The 22,162-nt window shown below is 56.1% G+C and overlaps 1 protein-coding gene and 6 pseudogenes across 2 annotated transcripts; all 7 read left to right on the forward strand.

Moving 5' to 3' along the window:
• The first annotated feature begins 2,572 nt into the window (after window positions 1–2,572).
• Window positions 2,573–3,333, forward strand: LOC140645878 (feather beta keratin-like; annotated as a pseudogene).
• A 2,522-nt stretch (window positions 3,334–5,855) lies between these two features.
• LOC140645901 (feather beta keratin-like) lies at window positions 5,856–6,641 on the forward strand (annotated as a pseudogene).
• Window positions 6,642–8,899: 2,258 nt separating this feature from the next.
• LOC140645880 (feather beta keratin-like) lies at window positions 8,900–9,644 on the forward strand (annotated as a pseudogene).
• A 2,263-nt stretch (window positions 9,645–11,907) lies between these two features.
• Window positions 11,908–12,652, forward strand: LOC140645879 (feather beta keratin). Of its 2 annotated transcripts, none has more exons than XM_072849352.1 (2): window positions 11,908–11,972; window positions 12,289–12,652. In XM_072849352.1, the coding sequence occupies exons 1-2, from the start codon at window positions 11,908–11,910 to the stop codon at window positions 12,650–12,652; spliced, it is 429 nt and encodes a 142-aa protein (XP_072705453.1). The 2 variants fall into 2 exon arrangements, with proteins under 2 accessions (XP_072705453.1, XP_072705454.1); XM_072849353.1 differs by having other exon boundaries at window positions 11,950–12,010; window positions 12,348–12,652.
• Window positions 12,653–15,362: 2,710 nt separating this feature from the next.
• On the forward strand, window positions 15,363–15,658 carry LOC140645895 (feather beta keratin-like; annotated as a pseudogene).
• A 2,261-nt stretch (window positions 15,659–17,919) lies between these two features.
• On the forward strand, window positions 17,920–18,664 carry LOC140645883 (feather beta keratin-like; annotated as a pseudogene).
• A 2,258-nt stretch (window positions 18,665–20,922) lies between these two features.
• On the forward strand, window positions 20,923–21,666 carry LOC140645881 (feather beta keratin-like; annotated as a pseudogene).
• The last annotated feature ends 496 nt before the right edge of the window (window positions 21,667–22,162 follow it).

Here is a 22,162-nt window from a genome sequence, read left to right on the forward strand (position 1 = left end):
ATGCACTGCTTTGTTTCTCTCTTCAGACTTATTAAAGTTTATGGTGCATTGTAGCTTGAGTCTCCTCGTGTTCCTTCCCTCCTGGGACGCCCAGCTAAGCTGCTCAATGGGAAATGGCAGAATCACAGCCTGACTGAGGTTGGAAGGGACTTCTGGAGGTCATGTGGTCCAAGCCCCTGCTCAAGGAGGTCAACCTATAGCCGGTTGTTCTAGGTCCAGGTGACTTTTGGATATCTCCCAGGACAGAGACTCCATAATGTCCCTGGGCAACATGTTCTAGTGCTTGGTGACCCTCACAGTGAAAAAGTGTTTCCTGACATTCAGGTGGAGCTTTCTGTGTTTCCTTTTGTGCCCCTTGCCTCAGGTCCTCTCAATGGGCAGCACTGAAAATAGCCTAGCTCCTTCCTCCTTGCACCTTCCTTCAGGTATTTCAATCCATTAACGAGGCCCTTTTTCCCCGACCCTGCTCTTCCCAGCTCTCAGTCTTTCCTCATATGTGCAGCGCTCCAGTCCTTAATCATCTGTGTGGCCTTTCATTTGACTCTCTCCAGTATGTCCATGTCTCTCTTGCACTGAGGAGGGCAGAGCTGGAGACAGTCCTACCGGTGTGGCCTCATGAGTGCTGAGTGAAGGGGAAGGATCAATTCTGTCAACTTGCTGGAAATGCTTTGTCTGGAGCAGCCTGGGGTACGGCAGTATGCTACATTAGCAACTGTGATCCCCTACAGGGTAAAGGGGTGGCTGAAAGGATGTGGCGCACTTGTACCCTTTTGAGGGATTGGGAGTGGGTTCCCACTGAAACGGTCACCTGGAGGGGACTGTCCTTGCCATGTGACAAAGCAATCCAAAGTCACCCACATCCCTTTGTCCTAAACACCAGACTTGCTGTGTCTCTCAGCAACCCCTGCAATGCTTTCCATGGCTCCAGGACGCGTGGGGTGTGTTACAGATGCCCAAGGAATTGTAACCCTTCCCTTCTGCCCCCCAGACCATCTCTTTGTGCTGCCGAGCTCCCTTTCTGAAGCACTCAGCAATGTTATCATGGCACCACAGTCACTGCTTGGCAGATTACATGACTTGTTGCCCATGACACTGAAGAGAGGGCGCTGAGCAAGTCCTGCTGTGTCCCTTGCACAGCAGGGGAAGGAGAGAAAGAAAGCCTCCACGATGCAGCCATTATGTCTTCCTGCCTTTCTGCCCTGAACTGTAAGACCACCGCCATCAGGGAGGGAAGTAACCTTGCTCATATGTGACGCTGGCATGTAGCTGGTGATGTAGGAGAGGCCAAGCTGCCCATCTTTTCCTGCCACATGCTCTTGTCCTCCACAGGTGATGTTCTGCCCCGTGCCTCCCCACTCCTGCTTCAGGCAGAGTGAGGGGCACCTCTTGTACTGTCCCATATGCTGTGGGAAGCCCTACAGTGCCTTGCCCCATAGCTAAAGCCCTGTCTTCTGGTAAAGACAGCTGCGGTCAGCAAACCCCCTGTGCCCTGCTGTGCAGGAAGGCCCTCAGGAAATGCACTCTCCATCAACATTCATGAGCCATGCTGAGCAGATGGCAGAAGCAAGGTGGGGTGAGAGGACGGTACCAAGGAGGGAAGGCAGCATCTCTCGGCAGCATGTGATCCGAGAGAGCAGGGTGTGGCAGGGCATTGGAGCCCTTGGGCAGACCCTCACTATAGGTGCCGACTGCAGGACTAGCACAGGCCAGTGGGAAACTGCATGTCTGAGTGTGCTGAGTTGCTGGGGAAGAGGAAGCAGAGATCCTGATGTCTACTTGCCTCCAGCGTGTTCCTGCTGATGTTCTCAGACCGTTGGTACTTGTGATGAGTTTCAATGTCTCATGGAAAGCTTTCCAAGCTTTTTGCAGTGCCTGTTGTTGACTTAGTGTGTGGGATCAAAGAAGAATTGTTTCTTGGCCTTGGGGATGAAGAAGGAACAGTTGGGAAGCCCCAACACTGACCTTTGGTGCTGTGGGGGGGAGCAGACTTCGTGTGTGTTGGAGAGGAGTGTCTCTGCTTCTCAAACATCGTGCTCCTGTTGATTGGAGGCTGCTGGAGGCTCTCCAGATAAGGTAAAGAAGGACAAAGAGCATATGGATTTCTCTTGATGTCAAATTGCTGAGCCTAAAACCTTATAGGGTATCCAAGGTGACTGGGAAGTTTATACCTAAATTTGATGGAGTTAGGTATTAGGCTACACAGTGGATATGGTGACACCTGCCACAGAAAATTCTTTTTAAGTCTGGCCTTGTATTTTAGGGTTGCAAGAAAACATGCCCGTTCGTTATGAGACTCCTTAAAGTAAGGACCTGGAGGGCAAGGGGATGGCATCACCTGGCGAGGTGGGACACTCCTCGTCACTGGCTGCACCATCTGCCTATACTGACGTGTCATTACCCTGGAAACATGTTGGCCTCTAATACTGTCACTTGAAAGGAGCCTGTGTGGCTGAATGGGCGTGTCACGAAGAGGGAAATGAAAAGGCAGCGTTGCAGGGAACATAAGCGGCGTTCCCATTTCCTTAACTGTGATGCTTTGCATGCAAGATGAGCTTGTTGGTAAACACATTACATGCGCAAAGGGTGCCTCTGGGCCTGGGGCGCTCTGGACCAGTATAAAAGCCAGTCCAACAGCAGGCTTCCTCATCCGCTTCCCTTGCCTTCTCCTCCTTGGTGAACCAGGTGAGCTGCAGCCACTTTTACCTCACTCTTCTCTTTCTCTTGTTCTCCTCTTTTGGCCTCGATGGAGCCTTTGCCTTGTTCTAGCTTTTGCTAAGAGCCTTGCTCCTTGCTCCTGCTCCTATAATCTCTGTCCATCTTGTTCTCCAGTGGGCTTAGATGGGAGAAGGTCTGGGGATTTCTTTGCAGGGAAAGCTTGGGGACCGTGCCTCCTAAGGCTCTCTTGCTCCCTAAGCAGGCTGTTCCTGCTTCCCAGCCTGTGCCTTTGCTCTTGCCGATTGCGCTGTCAGGCTGCACCTCACACACTGCCTGTGCTTTCCGTGCCCTCTCTCCCAGGTGCACCTCCGTCCCGCAGCCATGTCCTGCTACGATCTGTGCCGCCCCTGTGGCCCAACCCCGCTTGCCAACAGCTGCAACGAGCCCTGTGTCAGGCAGTGCCAGGACTCCCGCGTGATTATCGAACCATCTCCTGTGGTGGTGACCCTGCCTGGACCCATCCTCAGCTCCTTCCCCCAGAACACTGCTGTGGGATCCACCACCTCCGCTGCTGTTGGCAGCATCCTGAGTGCTGAGGGAGTGCCCATCTCCTCTGGGGGCTTTAGCCTCTCTGGCCTTGGTGGCCGCTACTACGGCAGAAGGTGCCTGCCCTGCTAAAGGCGGGCCGGGTGTCCAGTGAGTGCATCGACCAGGAAGCCCAAAGCCAGGTGCCGGACTGAGGTTGGAGCCGCTGGCCAGGGTTTCCAGATGGGTTGAGCTCCCTCGTGGCCTCCTGCAAAGGAGGGAGGGAAGCACGGTGCCATCCTGTGCTGTCTGGAAACACGACCAGCTGATGTCTTCTTCTTGTCCTGCTTTCTTCTCCGCATCATGAGTCCCTGTTGCCTCCTGCTGTGCTGTGCCACGGGTTCATCCTGAAGCAAGTTGAGAGGGGCCCTGCTCATCACCCTCTCCCCACGTGCGTGGGAGGAAGACGCGCGTCCCATTGCTGTGAAGGGGTGCCTGGCTGTCAGCTGCCCTGGTAGCAGCGTGGACCGGGTCCCTTCTGGCATGCACTGCTTTGTTTCTCTCTTCAGACTTATTAAAGTTTATGGTGCATTGTAGCTTGAGTCTCCTCGTGTTCCTTCCCTCCTGGGACGCCCAGCTAAGCTGCTCAATGGGAAATGGCAGAATCACAGCCTGACTGAGGTTGGAAGGGACTTCTGGAGGTCATGTGGTCCAAGCCCCTGCTCAAGGAGGTCAACCTATAGCCGGTTGTTCTAGGTCCAGGTGACTTTTGGATATCTCCCAGGACAGAGACTCCATAATGTCCCTGGGCAACATGTTCTAGTGCTTGGTTGATGCTATACAGCGTAAAGACGTAGCTGAAGGGATGTGGTGGACTCATATCTTTCCTGGCGGATTTGGAGCAGGGGAGTTCCACTGAAATGGTCACCTGGAGGGGAGTGTCCTTTCCATGTGACAAAGCAATGCAAAGTCACCCACATCCCTTTGTCCTGAACACCAGACTTGCTGTGTCTCTCAGCAACCCCTGCAATGCTTTCCATGGCTCCAAGACGCGTGGGGTGTGTTACCGATGCCCAAGCAATTGTAACCCTTCCCTTCTGCCCCCAGACCATCTCTTTGTGCTGCTGAGCTCCCTTTCTGAAGTAGTCAGCAATATTGTCATAGCACCACAGTCACTGCTTGGCAGATTACATGACTTGTTGCCCATGACACTGAAGTGAGGGCGCTTAGCAAGTCCTGCTGTGTCCCTTGCACACCAGGGGAAGGAGAGAAAGAAAGCCTCCACGATGCAGCCATTATGTCTTCCTGCCCTGAACGGTAAGACCACCAACATCAGGGAGGAAAGTAACCTTGCTCGTGGGTGAAGATGGCTTGTAGTTGGTGGGGTCTACTCCACCGGGATGTGGTGGTAGCTCCTGCCACAGGGGATGTAGGAGAGGCCAAGCTGCCTATCTCTTCTTCCCACATCCTCTAGCACCCCATGAGTGATGTTTTGCCCTGTGCCTCCCCACTCCTACTTCAGGTAGAGTGAGGGGCACCTCTTGTGCTGTCCCATATGCTGTGGGAACCCCTACGGTTCCTTTCCCCATAGCTAAAGCCCCATGTTCCCTGAAAGACAGCTGCTGTCAGCAAACCCCCTGTGCCCTGCTGTGTAGCAAGGCCCTCAGGAAATGCACTCTCCATCGACATTCATGAGCCATGCTGAGCAGACAGCAGAAGCACAGTGGGGTGAAACTATGATACCAGAGAGGGCAGGCAGCATCTGCAGCACGTGATCCGAGAGAGCAGGGTGTGGCAGGGCATTGGAGCCTTTGGACAGACCCTCGCCATAGGCGCTGGCTGTGGGAGTATCAAGGTCTGGGAGGAGACTCTAGGTGTGGATTTTCTGGGGCAGGGATGTGACTCAAAGGACCCTTAGCAGAAAAGGCAGATGTTGCACTTATAAAATGAATGGAAGCTTCCTTTCTTGAAGGAACAAGTCCTTCCCCGCATTGTTGTGATAGATGGAGCTGGTGTCCTGTGTCCCAGGTGCACAGGAGATTTCCTCTTCTTGCACATCAGTGGCCTGAGTGCAGTAACAACAGGCCCAATGGCCCTGATGAGCCTCACCTGGGGTCTCTCACTCCTCCCTCTTCCCTTTGACCCAGGGCTCTATTTAAGCTCTGTCCTGAGCCCTTAGTCCTTTCTTCAGCTTGGTGGCAGGACTGTAAGCCTGCCGTTCTTTTGCAGATTGGTTTATGCCTGACTGTGAGCCCCCTTGATGCAGACCCTAAGTTGTCCACTGATTTCCCAGCCTCTCCTTGGGTCTGTCTGGTCGTTGTGGCTCTGGTCAGCAATCAGTGGGCTCTGTTGACCCGGGTTACCGTCATTGGGTCTGCTCCTGACGTGTGGGATGACTGCCCTGCTTTGGATGTCAGTCCTGCTTCATCCCCATGAACCTGACAGTTGAGCTGGACCCTGGGCTGCACCTGTCTACTGCCTCTGCATTTTCCTTGCTCAGGTACTGTGCATTGGGATCATTCTTTTATTTCTGTGTCATTTCCCTGGAAAAATCGTGGCCTCTAATACTGTCACTTGAAAGGAGCCTGTGTGGCTGAATGGGCGTGTCATGAAGAGGGAAATGAAAAGGCAGCGTTGCAGGGAACATAAGCGGCGTTCCCATTTCCTTAACTGTGATGCTTTGCATGCAAGATGAGCTTGTTGGTTAACACATTACATGCGCAAGGGGTGCCTCTGGGCCTGGGGCGCTCTGGACCAGTATAAAAGCCAGTCCAACAGCAGGCTTCCTCATCCGCTTCCCTTGCCTTCTCCTCCTTGGTGAACAAGGTGAGCTGCAACCCCCTTTGCCTCACTCTTCTCTTTCTCTTGTTCTCCTCTTGGTCTTCTGGTCTTGGTGTAGCTTTTGCTGAGAGCCTTGCTCCTTTGTTGTGTTCTGATTCTTGGCTCCTTGCGAACACCATGGCAGGTGGGACAAGTTCTTTGGATTTCTTTACAGGGCAACCTTGGGGACCACGGCTCCTAAGGCTCTCTTGCTCCCTAAGCAGGCTGTTCCTGCTTCCCAGCCTGTGCCTTTGCTCTTGCCGATTGCGCTGTCAGGCTGCACCCCTCACACACTGCCTGTGCTTTCCGTGCCCTCTCTCCCAGGTGCACCTCCGTCCCGCAGCCATGTCCTGCTACGATCTGTGCCGCCCCTGTGGCCCAACCCCGCTTGCCAACAGCTGCAACGAGCCCTGTGTCAGGCAGTGCCAGGACTCCCGCGTGGTGATCCAGCCCTCTCCTGTGGTGGTGACCCTGCCTGGACCCATCCTCAGCTCCTTCCCCCAGAACACTGCTGTGGGATCCACCACCTCCGCTGCTGTTGGCAGCATCCTGAGTGAGGAGGGAGTGCCCATCTCCTCTGGGGCTTTAGCCTCTCTGGCCTTGGTGGCCGCTACTACGGCAGAAGGTGCCTGCCCTGCTAAAGGCGGGCCGGGTGTCCAGTGAGTGCATCGACCAGGAAGCCCAAAGCCAGGTGCCGGACTGAGGTTGGAGCTGCTGGCCAGGGTTTCCAGATGGTTGAGCTCCCTCGTGGCCTCCTGCAAAGGAGGGAGGGAAGCAAGGTGCCATCCTGTGCTGTCTGGAAACACGGCCAACTGATGTCTTCTTCTTGTCCTGCTTTCTTCTCCGCATCATGAGTCCCTGTTGCCTCCCTGCTGAGCTGTGCCAGGGGTTCATCCTGAAGCAAGTTGAGAGGGGCCCTGCTCATCACCCTCTCCCCATGTGTGGGAGGAAGACGCGCGTCCCATTGCTGTGAAGGGGTGCCTGGCTGTCAGCTGCCCTGGTAGCAGCGTGGACCGGGTCCCTTCTGGCATGCACTGCTTTGTTTCTCTCTTCAGACTTATTAAAGTTTATGGTGCATTGTAGCTTGAGTCTCCTCGTGTTCCTTCCTCCTGGAATGCCCGGCCAAGCTGCCGAGGGGGTAATGTGATGCCGTGGGTGGGAATAGGGTGGGTGAGTGTGGGCCAGTGGTGGACCTTTCTCGTGCCTATAGGGCTGAGTACCCTCAATGGCCATAGGCATTGGAAGAGACGTGGGGCAGTGGAGGGGTGTGTGGTATGGTCTGACTATGGAAAGGGTGGCCAGGAGCTCCCCAAGGGGCATGTGAGCAACAAGTGAGGTTGGATACTGGCTCCCAGTTGATGAGGCAAGCCATTGACGTGCTGGAAGACATTTCTGTGCAGGCTAGCACCCACCTGGGCAAGGCTCTGGTCGCATGGTACCACTTGCAATGTGTCCTTGCCCTTCCCTCCTCCAAGCACTTCTTCCAAACCCTGGAACCGGAGGGAGTCCCAAAGGAGTTGAAGGGACACGTGGCAGCCAGGGCAACTGTGTAAAGGGAGATGTGTGCCCTCTGCTAGATTTTAGCAGAATGGGGATGGGTTGAGCATGGGTGTGTAAAACGGGTAGGGGAGGGGATGGACACACAGGGGTCGTCCTCCCTCATGTGAAAGTGATAGGTAGCGTTGGTGACATGTCCTGGAAATTCTGAGGAGGTCAAGAAGGGAGCAGGAAAAGCATCTTTGCCCCCACCGGAGCAGTCTTGTGGTCAGAAGCCTTAGGTGTTGCGGAGTCCTTCTGTGTGTGTCACCGTGTCCTGAAGGGAAGCGAGTGTGGAGCAGACGTGCAGCAAATGCTCCAGAAACCTCACTCAGCTGCTGTGCAGGCTGTGCCTGGAGAGGTCCCAAGCAGTGTTCCTTTGTCCCTCCAAGCAGGCCTGAAGCTGGGGAGACTGAGGGAGTGGTACGTGACCAGCTCTGTTCTCAGTCCCTCCTTCCCGCTCCCTTGTCCTCCACAGGCAATACTTTGGTCCTGCTGCTCTGGTCGTGCTTCAGGTAGAGTAGGAGGCTCCTCTTGTGCCGTGCTCCTCCGACTGTCCTTGCAAAGCCTTGTGCACCCTGCTTTGCTGCTGAGCCGGGTTGGGTGTCCTGTGGAAATCCTGCCAAGTTCTTGGTCGTGCCTGGTGTGCCGACAGTCTGGATGGCCAGAGCAGAAGTTGTGGCAAAGACACAGGCAGGAAGAAGTGCGTGTATCGCTTGGCCAGCATGTGCCTTGGTCGCTGGGGTGCCTCCACCTTTGCCAGAGGTCTCCAGCAAAGAGTGTTGGGAGGGGAATAGCCTTCATTCTTACCCTCTGGTACTCTGCTGCTTAAGGCAGGTAGGGATGAAGGAGAGAAGGAAGATGGCAAACGAGCCAGGCAAACCTCTGCTGAGAGCAAAGCTCAATCTCAGAGAGAGAGTCTAAAACCCAAGAGCAGAGGTGCCGTGCCTAGAAAGGCGATGCCTAGTACAGTGTGAGTGAGCACAGCACGAGGGAGAGCAAGAGATGGTGCAGCCCCTTGCATGTGGATGTCCAGGCTGAAGCCTCAGGGTTATGAGGAGACCTGCCCCATTCATCAGGAAGCACTTTAAAGTGAGGCCCGGGGGGGCAAGGGGCTGCCATCGCCTGGTGAGGTGGGACACTCCTCATCACTGGCTGCATCATCTGCCTGTGCTGACATGTCATTTCCCCTGGAAATATGTTGGCCTCTAATACTGTCACTTGAAAGGAGCCTGTGTGGCTGAATGGGCATGTCATGAAGAGGGAAATGAAAAGGCAGCGTTGCAGGGAACATAAGCGGCGTTCCCATTTCCTTAACTGTGATGCTTTGCATGCAAGATGAGCTTGTTGGTTAACACATTACATGCGCAAGGGGTGCCTCTGGGCCTGGGGCGCTCTGGACCAGTATAAAAGCCAGTCCAACAGCAGGCTTCCTCATCCGCTTCCCTTGCCTTCTCCTCCTTGGTGAACAAGGTGAGCTGCAACCCCCTTTGCCTCACTCTTCTCTTTCTCTTGTTCTCCTCTTGGTCTTCTGATCTTGGTGTAGCTTTTGCTGAGAGCCTTGCTCCTTTGTTGTGTTCCTGATTCTTGGCTCCTTGCGAACACCATGGGAGGTGGGAGAAGGTCTTGTGCTTTCTTGACAGGGCAACCTTGGGGACCACGGCTCCTAAGGCTCTCTTGCTCCCTAAGCAGGCTGTTCCTGCTTCCCAGCCTGTGCCTTTGCTCTTGCCGATTGCGCTGTCAGGCTGCACCTCACACACTGCCTGTGCTTTCCGTGCCCTCTCTCCCAGGTGCACCTCCGTCCCGCAGCCATGTCCTGCTACGATCTGTGCCGCCCCTGTGGCCCAACCCCGCTTGCCAACAGCTGCAACGAGCCCTGTGTCAGGCAGTGCCAGGACTCCCGCGTGGTGATCCAGCCCTCTCCTGTGGTGGTGACCCTGCCTGGACCCATCCTCAGCTCCTTCCCCCAGAACACTGCTGTGGGATCCACCACCTCCGCTGCTGTTGGCAGCATCCTGAGTGAGGAGGGAGTGCCCATCTCCTCTGGGGGCTTTAGCCTCTCTGGCCTTGGTGGCCGCTACTACGGCAGAAGGTGCCTGCCCTGCTAAAGGCGGGCCGGGTGTCCAGTGAGTGCATCGACCAGGAAGCCCAAAGCCAGGTGCCGGACTGAGGTTGGAGCTGCTGGCCAGGGTTTCCAGATGGTTGAGCTCCCTCGTGGCCTCCTGCAAAGGAGGGAGGGAAGCAAGGTGCCATCCTGTGCTGTCTGGAAACACGGCCAACTGATGTCTTCTTCTTGTCCTGCTTTCTTCTCCGCATCATGAGTCCCTGTTGCCTCCTGCTGAGCTGTGCCAGGGGTTCATCCTGAAGCAAGTTGAGAGGGGCCCTGCTCATCACCCTCTCCCCATGTGTGTGGGAGGAAGACGCGCGTCCCATTGCTGTGAAGGGGTGCTCTGGCTGTCAGCTGCCCTGGTAGCAGCGTGGACCGGGTCCCTTCTGGCATGCACTGCTTTGTTTCTCTCTTCAGACTTATTAAAGTTTATGGTGCATTGTAGCTTGAGTCTCCTCGTGTTCCTTCCCTCCTGGAATGCCCGGCCAAGCTGCCGAGGGGGTAATGTGATGCCGTGGGTGGGAATAGGGTGGGTGAGTGTGGGCCAGTGGTGGACCTTTCTCGTGCCTGTAGGGCTGAGTACCCTCAATGGCCATAGGCATTGGAAGAGACGTGGGGCAGTGGAGGGGTGTGTGGTATGGTCTGACTATGGAAAGGGTGGCCAGGAGCTCCCCCAAGGGGCATGTGAGCAACAAGTGAGGTTGGATACTGGCTCCCAGTTGATGAGGCAAGCCATTGACGTGCTGGAAGACATTTCTGTGCAGGCTAGCACCCACCTGGGCAAGGCTCTGGTCGCATGGTACCACTTGCAATGTGTCCTTGCCCTTCCCTCCTCCAAGCACTTCTTCCAAACCCTGGAACCGGAGGGAGTCCCAAAGGAGTTGAAGGGACACGTGGCAGCCAGGGCAACTGTGTAAAGGGAGATGTGTGCCCTCTGCTAGATTTTAGCAGAATGGGGATGGGTTGAGCATGGGTGTGTAAAACGGGTAGGGGAGGGGGATGGACACACAGGGGTCGTCCTCCCTCATGTGAAAGTGATAGGTAGCGTTGGTGACATGTCCTGGAAATTCTGAGGAGGTCAAGAAGGGAGCAGGAAAAGCATCTTTGCCCCCACCGGAGCAGTCTTGTGGTCAGAAGCCTTAGGTGTTGCGGAGTCCTTCTGTGTGTGTCACCGTGTCCTGAAGGGAAGCGAGTGTGGAGCAGACGTGCAGCAAATGCTCCAGAAACCTCACTCAGCTGCTGTGCAGGCTGTGCCTGGAGAGGTCCCAAGCAGTGTTCCTTTTGTCCCTCCAAGCAGGCCTGAAGCTGGGGAGACTGAGGGAGTGGTACGTGACCAGCTCTGTTCTCAGTCCCTCCTTCCCGCTCCCTTGTCCTCCACAGGCAATACTTTGGTCCTGCTGCTCTGGTCGTGCTTCAGGTAGAGTAGGAGGCTCCTCTTGTGCCGTGCTCCTCCGACTGTCCTTGCAAAGCCTTGTGCACCCTGCTTTGCTGCTGAGCCGGGTTGGGTGTCCTGTGGAAATCCTGCCAAGTTCTTGGTCGTGCCTGGTGTGCCGACAGTCTGGATGGCCAGAGCAGAAGTTGTGGCAAAGACACAGGCAGGAAGAAGTGCGTGTATCGCTTGGCCAGCATGTGCCTTGGTCGCTGGGGTGCCTCCACCTTTGCCAGAGGTCTCCAGCAAAGAGTGTTGGGAGGGGAATAGCCTTCATTCTTACCCTCTGGTACTCTGCTGCTTAAGGCAGGTAGGGATGAAGGAGAGAAGGAAGATGGCAAACGAGCCAGGCAAACCTCTGCTGAGAGCAAAGCTCAATCTCAGAGAGAGAGTCTAAAACCCAAGAGCAGAGGTGCCGTGCCTAGAAAGGCGATGCCTAGTACAGTGTGAGTGAGCACAGCACGAGGGAGAGCAAGAGATGGTGCAGCCCCTTGCATGTGGATGTCCAGGCTGAAGCCTCAGGGTTATGAGGAGACCTGCCCCATTCATCAGGAAGCACTTTAAAGTGAGGCCCGGGGGGGCAAGGGGCTGCCATCACCTGGTGAGGTGGGACACTCCTCATCACTGGCTGCATCATCTGCCTGTGCTGACATGTCATTTCCCTGGAAATATGTTGGCCTCTAATACTGTCACTTGAAAGGAGCCTGTGTGGCTGAATGGGCATGTCATGAAGAGGGAAATGAAAAGGCAGCGTTGCAGGGAACATAAACAATCTCCCCTTTTCTTTAACTGTGATGCTTTGCATGCAAGATGAGCTTGTTGGTAAACACATTACATGCGCAAGGGGTGCCTCTGGGCCTGGGGCGCTCTGGACCAGTATAAAAGCCAGTCCAACAGCAGGCTTCCTCATCCGCTTCCCTTGCCTTCTCCTCCTTGGTGAACAAGGTGAGCTGCAACCCCCTTTGCCTCACTCTTCTCTTTCTCTTGTTCTCCTCTTGGTCTTCTGGTCTTGGTGTAGCTTTTGCTGAGAGCCTTGCTCCTTTGTTGTGTTCCTGATTCTTGGCTCCTTGCGAACACCATGGGAGGTGGGAGAAGGTCTTGTGCTTTCTTGACAGGGCAACCTTGGGGACCACGGCTCCTAAGGCTCTCTTGCTCCCTAAGCAGGCTGTTCCTGCTTCCCAGCCTGTGCCTTTGCTCTTGCCGATTGCGCTGTCAGGCTGCACCTCACACACTGCCTGTGCTTTCTGTGCCCTCTCTCCCAGGTGCACCTCCGTCCCGCAGCCATGTCCTGCTACGATCTGTGCCGCCCCTGTGGCCCAACCCCGCTTGCCAACAGCTGCAACGAGCCCTGTGTCAGGCAGTGCCAGGACTCCCGCGTGGTGATCCAGCCCTCTCCTGTGGTGGTGACCCTGCCTGGACCCATCCTCAGCTCCTTCCCCCAGAACACTGCTGTGGGATCCACCACCTCCGCTGCTGTTGGCAGCATCCTGAGTGAGGAGGGAGTGCCCATCTCCTCTGGGGGCTTTAGCCTCTCTGGCCTTGGTGGCCGCTACTACGGCAGAAGGTGCCTGCCCTGCTAAAGGCGGGCCGGGTGTCCAGTGAGTGCATCGACCAGGAAGCCCAAAGCCAGGTGCCGGACTGAGGTTGGAGCTGCTGGCCAGGGTTTCCAGATGGTTGAGCTCCCTCGTGGCCTCCTGCAAAGGAGGGAGGGAAGCAAGGTGCCATCCTGTGCTGTCTGGAAACACGGCCAACTGATGTCTTCTTCTTGTCCTGCTTTCTTCTCCGCATCATGAGTCCCTGTTGCCTCCTGCTGAGCTGTGCCAGGGGTTCATCCTGAAGCAAGTTGAGAGGGGCCCTGCTCATCACCCTCTCCCCATGTGTGTGGGAGGAAGACGCGCGTCCCATTGCTGTGAAGGGGTGCCTGGCTGTCAGCTGCCCTGGTAGCAGCGTGGACCGGGTCCCTTCTGGCATGCACTGCTTTGTTTCTCTCTTCAGACTTATTAAAGTTTATGGTGCATTGTAGCTTGAGTCTCCTCGTGTTCCTTCCCTCCTGGAATGCCCGGCCAAGCTGCCGAGGGGGTAATGTGATGCCGTGGGTGGGAATAGGGTGGGTGAGTGTGGGCCAGTGGTGGACCTTTCTCGTGCCTGTAGGGCTGAGTACCCTCAATGGCCATAGGCATTGGAAGAGACGTGGGGCAGTGGAGGGGTGTGTGGTATGGTCTGACTATGGAAAGGGTGGCCAGGAGCTCCCCCAAGGGGCATGTGAGCAACAAGTGAGGTTGGATACTGGCTCCCAGTTGATGAGGCAAGCCATTGACGTGCTGGAAGACATTTCTGTGCAGGCTAGCACCCACCTGGGCAAGGCTCTGGTCGCATGGTACCACTTGCAATGTGTCCTTGCCCTTCCCTCCTCCAAGCACTTCTTCCAAACCCTGGAACCGGAGGGAGTCCCAAAGGAGTTGAAGGGACACGTGGCAGCCAGGGCAACTGTGTAAAGGGAGATGTGTGCCCTCTGCTAGATTTTAGCAGAATGGGGATGGGTTGAGCATGGGTGTGTAAAACGGGTAGGGGAGGGGGATGGACACACAGGGGTTGTCCTCCCTCATGTGAAAGTGATAGGTAGCGTTGGTGACATGTCCTGGAAATTCTGAGGAGGTCAAGAAGGGAGCAGGAAAAGCATCTTTGCCCCCACCGGAGCAGTCTTGTGGTCAGAAGCCTTAGGTGTTGCGGAGTCCTTCTGTGTGTGTCACCGTGTCCTGAAGGGAAGCGAGTGTGGAGCAGACGTGCAGCAAATGCTCCAGAAACCTCACTCAGCTGCTGTGCAGGCTGTGCCTGGAGAGGTCCCAAGCAGTGTTCCTTTTGTCCCTCCAAGCAGGCCTGAAGCTGGGGAGACTGAGGGAGTGGTACGTGACCAGCTCTGTTCTCAGTCCCTCCTTCCCGCTCCCTTGTCCTCCACAGGCAATACTTTGGTCCTGCTGCTCTGGTCGTGCTTCAGGTAGAGTAGGAGGCTCCTCTTGTGCCGTGCTCCTCCGACTGTCCTTGCAAAGCCTTGTGCACCCTGCTTTGCTGCTGAGCCGGGTTGGGTGTCCTGTGGAAATCCTGCCAAGTTCTTGGTCGTGCCTGGTGTGCCGACAGTCTGGATGGCCAGAGCAGAAGTTGTGGCAAAGACACAGGCAGGAAGAAGTGCGTGTATCGCTTGGCCAGCATGTGCCTTGGTCGCTGGGGTGCCTCCACCTTTGCCAGAGGTCTCCAGCAAAGAGTGTTGGGAGGGGAATAGCCTTCATTCTTACCCTCTGGTACTCTGCTGCTTAAGGCAGGTAGGGATGAAGGAGAGAAGGAAGATGGCAAACGAGCCAGGCAAACCTCTGCTGAGAGCAAAGCTCAATCTCAGAGAGAGAGTCTAAAACCCAAGAGCAGAGGTGCCGTGCCTAGAAAGGCGATGCCTAGTACAGTGTGAGTGAGCACAGCACGAGGGAGAGCAAGAGATGGTGCAGCCCCTTGCATGTGGATGTCCAGGCTGAAGCCTCAGGGTTATGAGGAGACCTGCCCCATTCATCAGGAAGCACTTTAAAGTGAGGCCCGGGGGGGCAAGGGGCTGCCATCACCTGGTGAGGTGGGACACTCCTCATCACTGGCTGCATCATCTGCCTGTGCTGACATGTCATTTCCCCTGGAAATATGTTGGCCTCTAATACTGTCACTTGAAAGGAGCCTGTGTGGCTGAATGGGCATGTCATGAAGAGGGAAATGAAAAGGCAGCGTTGCAGGGAACATAAACAATCTCCCCTTTTCTTTAACTGTGATGCTTTGCATGCAAGATGAGCTTGTTGGTAAACACATTACATGCGCAAGGGGTGCCTCTGGGCCTGGGGCGCTCTGGACCAGTATAAAAGCCAGTCCAACAGCAGGCTTCCTCATCCGCTTCCCTTGCCTTCTCCTCCTTGGTGAACAAGGTGAGCTGCAACCCCTTTGCCTCACTCTTCTCTTTCTCTTGTTCTCCTCTTGGTCTTCTGGTCTTGGTGTAGCTTTTGCTGAGAGCCTTGCTCCTTTGTTGTGTTCCTGATTCTTGGCTCCTTGCGAACACCATGGGAGGTGGGAGAAGGTCTTGTGCTTTCTTGACAGGGCAACCTTGGGGACCACGGCTCCTAAGGCTCTCTTGCTCCCTAAGCAGGCTGTTCCTGCTTCCCAGCCTGTGCCTTTGCTCTTGCCGATTGCGCTGTCAGGCTGCACCTCACACACTGCCTGTGCTTTCTGTGCCCTCTCTCCCAGGTGCACCTCCGTCCCGCAGCCATGTCCTGCTACGATCTGTGCCGCCCCTGTGGCCCAACCCCGCTTGCCAACAGCTGCAACGAGCCCTGTGTCAGGCAGTGCCAGGACTCCCGCGTGGTGATCCAGCCCTCTCCTGTGGTGGTGACCCTGCCTGGACCCATCCTCAGCTCCTTCCCCAGAACACTGCTGTGGGATCCACCACCTCCGCTGCTGTTGGCAGCATCCTGAGTGAGGAGGGAGTGCCCATCTCCTCTGGGGGCTTTAGCCTCTCTGGCCTTGGTGGCCGCTACTACGGCAGAAGGTGCCTGCCCTGCTAAAGGCGGGCCGGGTGTCCAGTGAGTGCATCGACCAGGAAGCCCAAAGCCAGGTGCCGGACTGAGGTTGGAGCTGCTGGCCAGGGTTTCCAGATGGTTGAGCTCCCTCGTGGCCTCCTGCAAAGGAGGGAGGGAAGCAAGGTGCCATCCTGTGCTGTCTGGAAACACGGCCAACTGATGTCTTCTTCTTGTCCTGCTTTCTTCTCCGCATCATGAGTCCCTGTTGCCTCCTGCTGAGCTGTGCCAGGGGTTCATCCTGAAGCAAGTTGAGAGGGGCCCTGCTCATCACCCTCTCCCCATGTGTGTGGGAGGAAGACGCGCGTCCCATTGCTGTGAAGGGGTGCCTGGCTGTCAGCTGCCCTGGTAGCAGCGTGGACCGGGTCCCTTCTGGCATGCACTGCTTTGTTTCTCTCTTCAGACTTATTAAAGTTTATGGTGCATTGTAGCTTGAGTCTCCTCGTGTTCCTTCCCTCCTGGAATGCCCGGCCAAGCTGCCGAGGGGGTAATGTGATGCCGTGGGTGGGAATAGGGTGGGTGAGTGTGGGCCAGTGGTGGACCTTTCTCGTGCCTGTAGGGCTGAGTACCCTCAATGGCCATAGGCATTGGAAGAGACGTGGGGCAGTGGAGGGGTGTGTGGTATGGTCTGACTATGGAAAGGGTGGCCAGGAGCTCCCCAAGGGGCATGTGAGCAACAAGTGAGGTTGGATACTGGCTCCCAGTTGATGAGGCAAGCCATTGACGTGCTGGAAGACATTTCTGTGCAGGCTAGCACCCACCTGGGCAAGGCTCTGGTCGCATGGTACCACTTGCAATGTGTCCTTGCCCTTCCCTCCTCCAAGCACTTCTTCCAAACCCTGGAACCGGAGGGAGTCCCAAAGGAGTTGAAGGGACACGTGGCAGCCAGGGCAACTGTGTAAAGGGAGATGTGTGCCCTCTGCTAGATTTTAGCAGAATGGGGATGGGTTGAGCATGGGTGTGTAAAACGGGTAGGGGAGGGGATGGACACACAGGGGTCGTCCTCCCTCATGTGAAAGTGATAGGTAGCGTTGGTGACATGTCCTGGAAATTCTGAGGAGGTCAAGAAGGGAGCAGGAAAAGCATCTTTGCCCCCACCGGAGCAGTCTTGTGGTCAGAAGCCTTAGGTGTTGCGGAGTCCTTCTGTGTGTGTCACCGTGTCCTGAAGGGAAGCGAGTGTGGAGCAGACGTGCAGCAAATGCTCCAGAAACCTCACTCAGCTGCTGTGCAGGCTGTGCCTGGAGAGGTCCCAAGCAGTGTTCCTTTTGTCCCTCCAAGGAGGCCTGAAGCTGGGGAGACTGAGGGAGTGGTACGTGACCAGCTCTGTTCTCAGTCCCTCCTTCCCGCTCCCTTGTCCTCCACAGGCAATACTTTGGTCCTGCTGCTCTGGTCGTGCTTCAGGTAGAGTAGGAGGCTCCTCTTGTGCCGTGCTCCTCCGACTGTCCTTGCAAAGCCTTGTGCACCCTGCTTTGCTGCTGAGCCGGGTTGGGTGTCCTGTGGAAATCCTGCCAAGTTCTTGGTCGTGCCTGGTGTGCCGACAGTCTGGATGGCCAGAGCAGAAGTTGTGGCAAAGACACAGGCAGGAAGAAGTGCGTGTATCGCTTGGCCAGCATGTGCCTTGGTCGCTGGGGTGCCTCCACCTTTGCCAGAGGTCTCCAGCAAAGAGTGTTGGGAGGGGAATAGCCTTCATTCTTACCCTCTGGTACTCTGCTGCTTAAGGCAGGTAGGGATGAAGGAGAGAAGGAAGATGGCAAACGAGCCAGGCAAACCTCTGCTGAGAGCAAAGCTCAATCTCAGAGAGAGAGTCTAAAACCCAAGAGCAGAGGTGCCGTGCCTAGAAAGGCGATGCCTAGTACAGTGTGAGTGAGCACAGCACGAGGGAGAGCAAGAGATGGTGCAGCCCCTTGCATGTGGATGTCCAGGCTGAAGCCTCAGGGTTATGAGGAGACCTGCCCCATTCATCAGGAAGCACTTTAAAGTGAGGCCCGGGGGGGCAAGGGGCTGCCATCACCTGGTGAGGTGGGACACTCCTCATCACTGGCTGCATCATCTGCCTGTGCTGACATGTCATTTCCCCTGGAAATATGTTGGCCTCTAATACTGTCACTTGAAAGGAGCCTGTGTGGCTGAATGGGCATGTCATGAAGAGGGAAATGAAAAGGCAGCGTTGCAGGGAACATAAACAATCTCCCCTTTTCTTTAACTGTGATGCTTTGCATGCAAGATGAGCTTGTTGGTTAACACATTACATGCGCAAGGGGTGCCTCTGGGCCTGGGGCGCTCTGGACCAGTATAAAAGCCAGTCCAACAGCAGGCTTCCTCATCCGCTTCCCTTGCCTTCTCCTCCTTGGTGAACAAGGTGAGCTGCAACCCCCTTTGCCTCACTCTTCTCTTTCTCTTGTTCTCCTCTTGGTCTTCTGGTCTTGGTGTAGCTTTTGCTGAGAGCCTTGCTCCTTTGTTGTGTTCCTGATTCTTGGCTCCTTGCGAACACCATGGGAGGTGGGAGAAGGTCTTGTGCTTTCTTGACAGGGCAACCTTGGGGACCACGGCTCCTAAGGCTCTCTTGCTCCCTAAGCAGGCTGTTCCTGCTTCCCAGCCTGTGCCTTTGCTCTTGCCGATTGCGCTGTCAGGCTGCACCTCACACACTGCCTGTGCTTTCCGTGCCCTCTCTCCCAGGTGCACCTCCGTCCCGCAGCCATGTCCTGCTACGATCTGTGCCGCCCCTGTGGCCCAACCCCGCTTGCCAACAGCTGCAACGAGCCCTGTGTCAGGCAGTGCCAGGACTCCCGCGTGGTGATCCAGCCCTCTCCTGTGGTGGTGACCCTGCCTGGACCCATCCTCAGCTCCTTCCCCCAGAACACTGCTGTGGGATCCACCACCTCCGCTGCTGTTGGCAGCATCCTGAGTGAGGAGGGAGTGCCCATCTCCTCTGGGGGCTTTAGCCTCTCTGGCCTTGGTGGCCGCTACTACGGCAGAAGGTGCCTGCCCTGCTAAAGGCGGGCCGGGTGTCCAGTGAGTGCATCGACCAGGAAGCCCAAAGCCAGGTGCCGGACTGAGGTTGGAGCTGCTGGCCAGGGTTTCCAGATGGTTGAGCTCCCTCGTGGCCTCCTGCAAAGGAGGGAGGGAAGCAAGGTGCCATCCTGTGCTGTCTGGAAACACGGCCAACTGATGTCTTCTTCTTGTCCTGCTTTCTTCTCCGCATCATGAGTCCCTGTTGCCTCCTGCTGAGCTGTGCCAGGGGTTCATCCTGAAGCAAGTTGAGAGGGGCCCTGCTCATCACCCTCTCCCCATGTGTGTGGGAGGAAGACGCGCGTCCCATTGCTGTGAAGGGGTGCCTGGCTGTCAGCTGCCCTGGTAGCAGCGTGGACCGGGTCCCTTCTGGCATGCACTGCTTTGTTTCTCTCTTCAGACTTATTAAAGTTTATGGTGCATTGTAGCTTGAGTCTCCTCGTGTTCCTTCCCTCCTGGAATGCCCGGCCAAGCTGCCGAGGGGGTAATGTGATGCCGTGGGTGGGAATAGGGTGGGTGAGTGTGGGCCAGTGGTGGACCTTTCTCGTGCCTGTAGGGCTGAGTACCCTCAATGGCCATAGGCATTGGAAGAGACGTGGGGCAGTGGAGGGGTGTGTGGTATGGTCTGACTATGGAAAGGGTGGCCAGGAGCTCCCAAGGGGCATGTGAGCAACAAGTGAGGTTGGATACTGGCTCCCAGTTGATGAGGCAAGCCATTGACGTGCTGGAAGACATTTCTGTGCAGGCTAGCACCCACCTGGGCAAGGCTCTGGTCGCATGGTACCACTTGCAATGTGTCCTTGCCCTTCCCTCCTCCAAGCACTTCTTCCAAACCCTGGAACCGGAGGGAGTCCCAAAGGAGTTGAAGGGACACGTGGCAGCCAGGGCAACTGTGTAAAGGGAGATGTGTGCCCTCTGCTAGATTTTAGCAGAATGGGGATGGGTTGAGCATGGGTGTGTAAAACGGGTAGGGGAGGGGATGGACACACAGGGGTCGTCCTCCCTCATGTGAAAGTGATAGGTAGCGTTGGTGACATGTCCTGGAAATTCTGAGGAGGTCAAGAAGGGAGCAGGAAAAGCATCTTTGCCCCCACCGGAGCAGTCTTGTGGTCAGAAGCCTTAGGTGTTGCGGAGTCCTTCTGTGTGTGTCACCGTGTCCTGAAGGGAAGCGAGTGTGGAGCAGACGTGCAGCAAATGCTCCAGAAACCTCACTCAGCTGCTGTGCAGGCTGTGCCTGGAGAGGTCCCAAGCAGTGTTCCTTTGTCCCTCCAAGCAGGCCTGAAGCTGGGGAGACTGAGGGAGTGGTACGTGACCAGCTCTGTTCTCAGTCCCTCCTTCCCGCTCCCTTGTCCTCCACAGGCAATACTTTGGTCCTGCTGCTCTGGTCGTGCTTCAGGTAGAGTAGGAGGCTCCTCTTGTGCCGTGCTCCTCCGACTGTCCTTGCAAAGCCTTGTGCACCCTGCTTTGCTGCTGAGCCGGGTTGGGTGTCCTGTGGAAATCCTGCCAAGTTCTTGGTCGTGCCTGGTGTGCCGACAGTCTGGATGGCCAGAGCAGAAGTTGTGGCAAAGACACAGGCAGGAAGAAGTGCGTGTATCGCTTGGCCAGCATGTGCCTTGGTCGCTGGGGTGCCTCCACCTTTGCCAGAGGTCTCCAGCAAAGAGTGTTGGGAGGGGAATAGCCTTCATTCTTACCCTCTGGTACTCTGCTGCTTAAGGCAGGTAGGGATGAAGGAGAGAAGGAAGATGGCAAACGAGCCAGGCAAACCTCTGCTGAGAGCAAAGCTCAATCTCAGAGAGAGAGTCTAAAACCCAAGAGCAGAGGTGCCGTGCCTAGAAAGGCGATGCCTAGTACAGTGTGAGTGAGCACAGCACGAGGGAGAGCAAGAGATGGTGCAGCCCCTTGCATGTGGATGTCCAGGCTGAAGCCTCAGGGTTATGAGGAGACCTGCCCCATTCATCAGGAAGCACTTTAAAGTGAGGCCCCCGGGGGCAAGGGGCTGCCATCACCTGGTGAGGTGCGACACTCCTCATCACTGGCTGCATCATCTGCCTGTGCTGACATGTCATTTCCCTGGAAATATGTTGGCCTCTAATACTGTCACTTGAAAGGAGCCTGTGTGGCTGAATGGGCATGTCATGAAGAGGGAAATGAAAAGGCAGCGTTGCAGGGAACATAAACAATCTCCCCTTTTCTTTAACTGTGATGCTTTGCATGCAAGATGAGCTTGTTGGTAAACACATTACATGCGCAAGGGGTGCCTCTGGGCCTGGGGCGCTCTGGACCAGTATAAAAGCCAGTCCAACAGCAGGCTTCCTCATCCGCTTCCCTTGCCTTCTCCTCCTTGGTGAACAAGGTGAGCTGCAACCCCTTTGCCTCACTCTTCTCTTTCTCTTGTTCTCCTCTTGGTCTTCTGGTCTTGGTGTAGCTTTTGCTGAGAGCCTTGCTCCTTTGTTGTGTTCCTGATTCTTGGCTCCTTGCGAACACCATGGGAGGTGGGAGAAGGTCTTGTGCTTTCTTGACAGGGCAACCTTGGGGACCACGGCTCCTAAGGCTCTCTTGCTCCCTAAGCAGGCTGTTCCTGCTTCCCAGCCTGTGCCTTTGCTCTTGCCGATTGCGCTGTCAGGCTGCACCTCACACACTGCCTGTGCTTTCCGTGCCCTCTCTCCCAGGTGCACCTCCGTCCCGCAGCCATGTCCTGCTACGATCTGTGCCGCCCCTGTGGCCCAACCCCGCTTGCCAACAGCTGCAACGAGCCCTGTGTCAGGCAGTGCCAGGACTCCCGCGTGGTGATCCAGCCCTCTCCTGTGGTGGTGACCCTGCCTGGACCCATCCTCAGCTCCTTCCCCCAGAACACTGCTGTGGGATCCACCACCTCCGCTGCTGTTGGCAGCATCCTGAGTGAGGAGGGAGTGCCCATCTCCTCTGGGGGCTTTAGCCTCTCTGGCCTTGGTGGCCGCTACTACGGCAGAAGGTGCCTGCCCTGCTAAAGGCGGGCCGGGTGTCCAGTGAGTGCATCGACCAGGAAGCCCAAAGCCAGGTGCCGGACTGAGGTTGGAGCTGCTGGCCAGGGTTTCCAGATGGTTGAGCTCCTCGTGGCCTCCTGCAAAGGAGGGAGGGAAGCAAGGTGCCATCCTGTGCTGTCTGGAAACACGGCCAACTGATGTCTTCTTCTTGTCCTGCTTTCTTCTCCGCATCATGAGTCCCTGTTGCCTCCTGCTGAGCTGTGCCAGGGGTTCATCCTGAAGCAAGTTGAGAGGGGCCCTGCTCATCACCCTCTCCCCATGTGTGTGGGAGGAAGACGCGCGTCCCATTGCTGTGAAGGGGTGCCTGGCTGTCAGCTGCCCTGGTAGCAGCGTGGACCGGGTCCCTTCTGGCATGCACTGCTTTGTTTCTCTCTTCAGACTTATTAAAGTTTATGGTGCATTGTAGCTTGAGTCTCCTCGTGTTCCTTCCCTCCTGGAATGCCCGGCCAAGCTGCCGAGG

Source organism: Ciconia boyciana, unplaced genomic scaffold (assembly GCF_034638445.1).
Source record: "Ciconia boyciana unplaced genomic scaffold, ASM3463844v1 HiC_scaffold_40, whole genome shotgun sequence".
NCBI lineage: Eukaryota > Metazoa > Chordata > Aves > Ciconiiformes > Ciconiidae > Ciconia > Ciconia boyciana.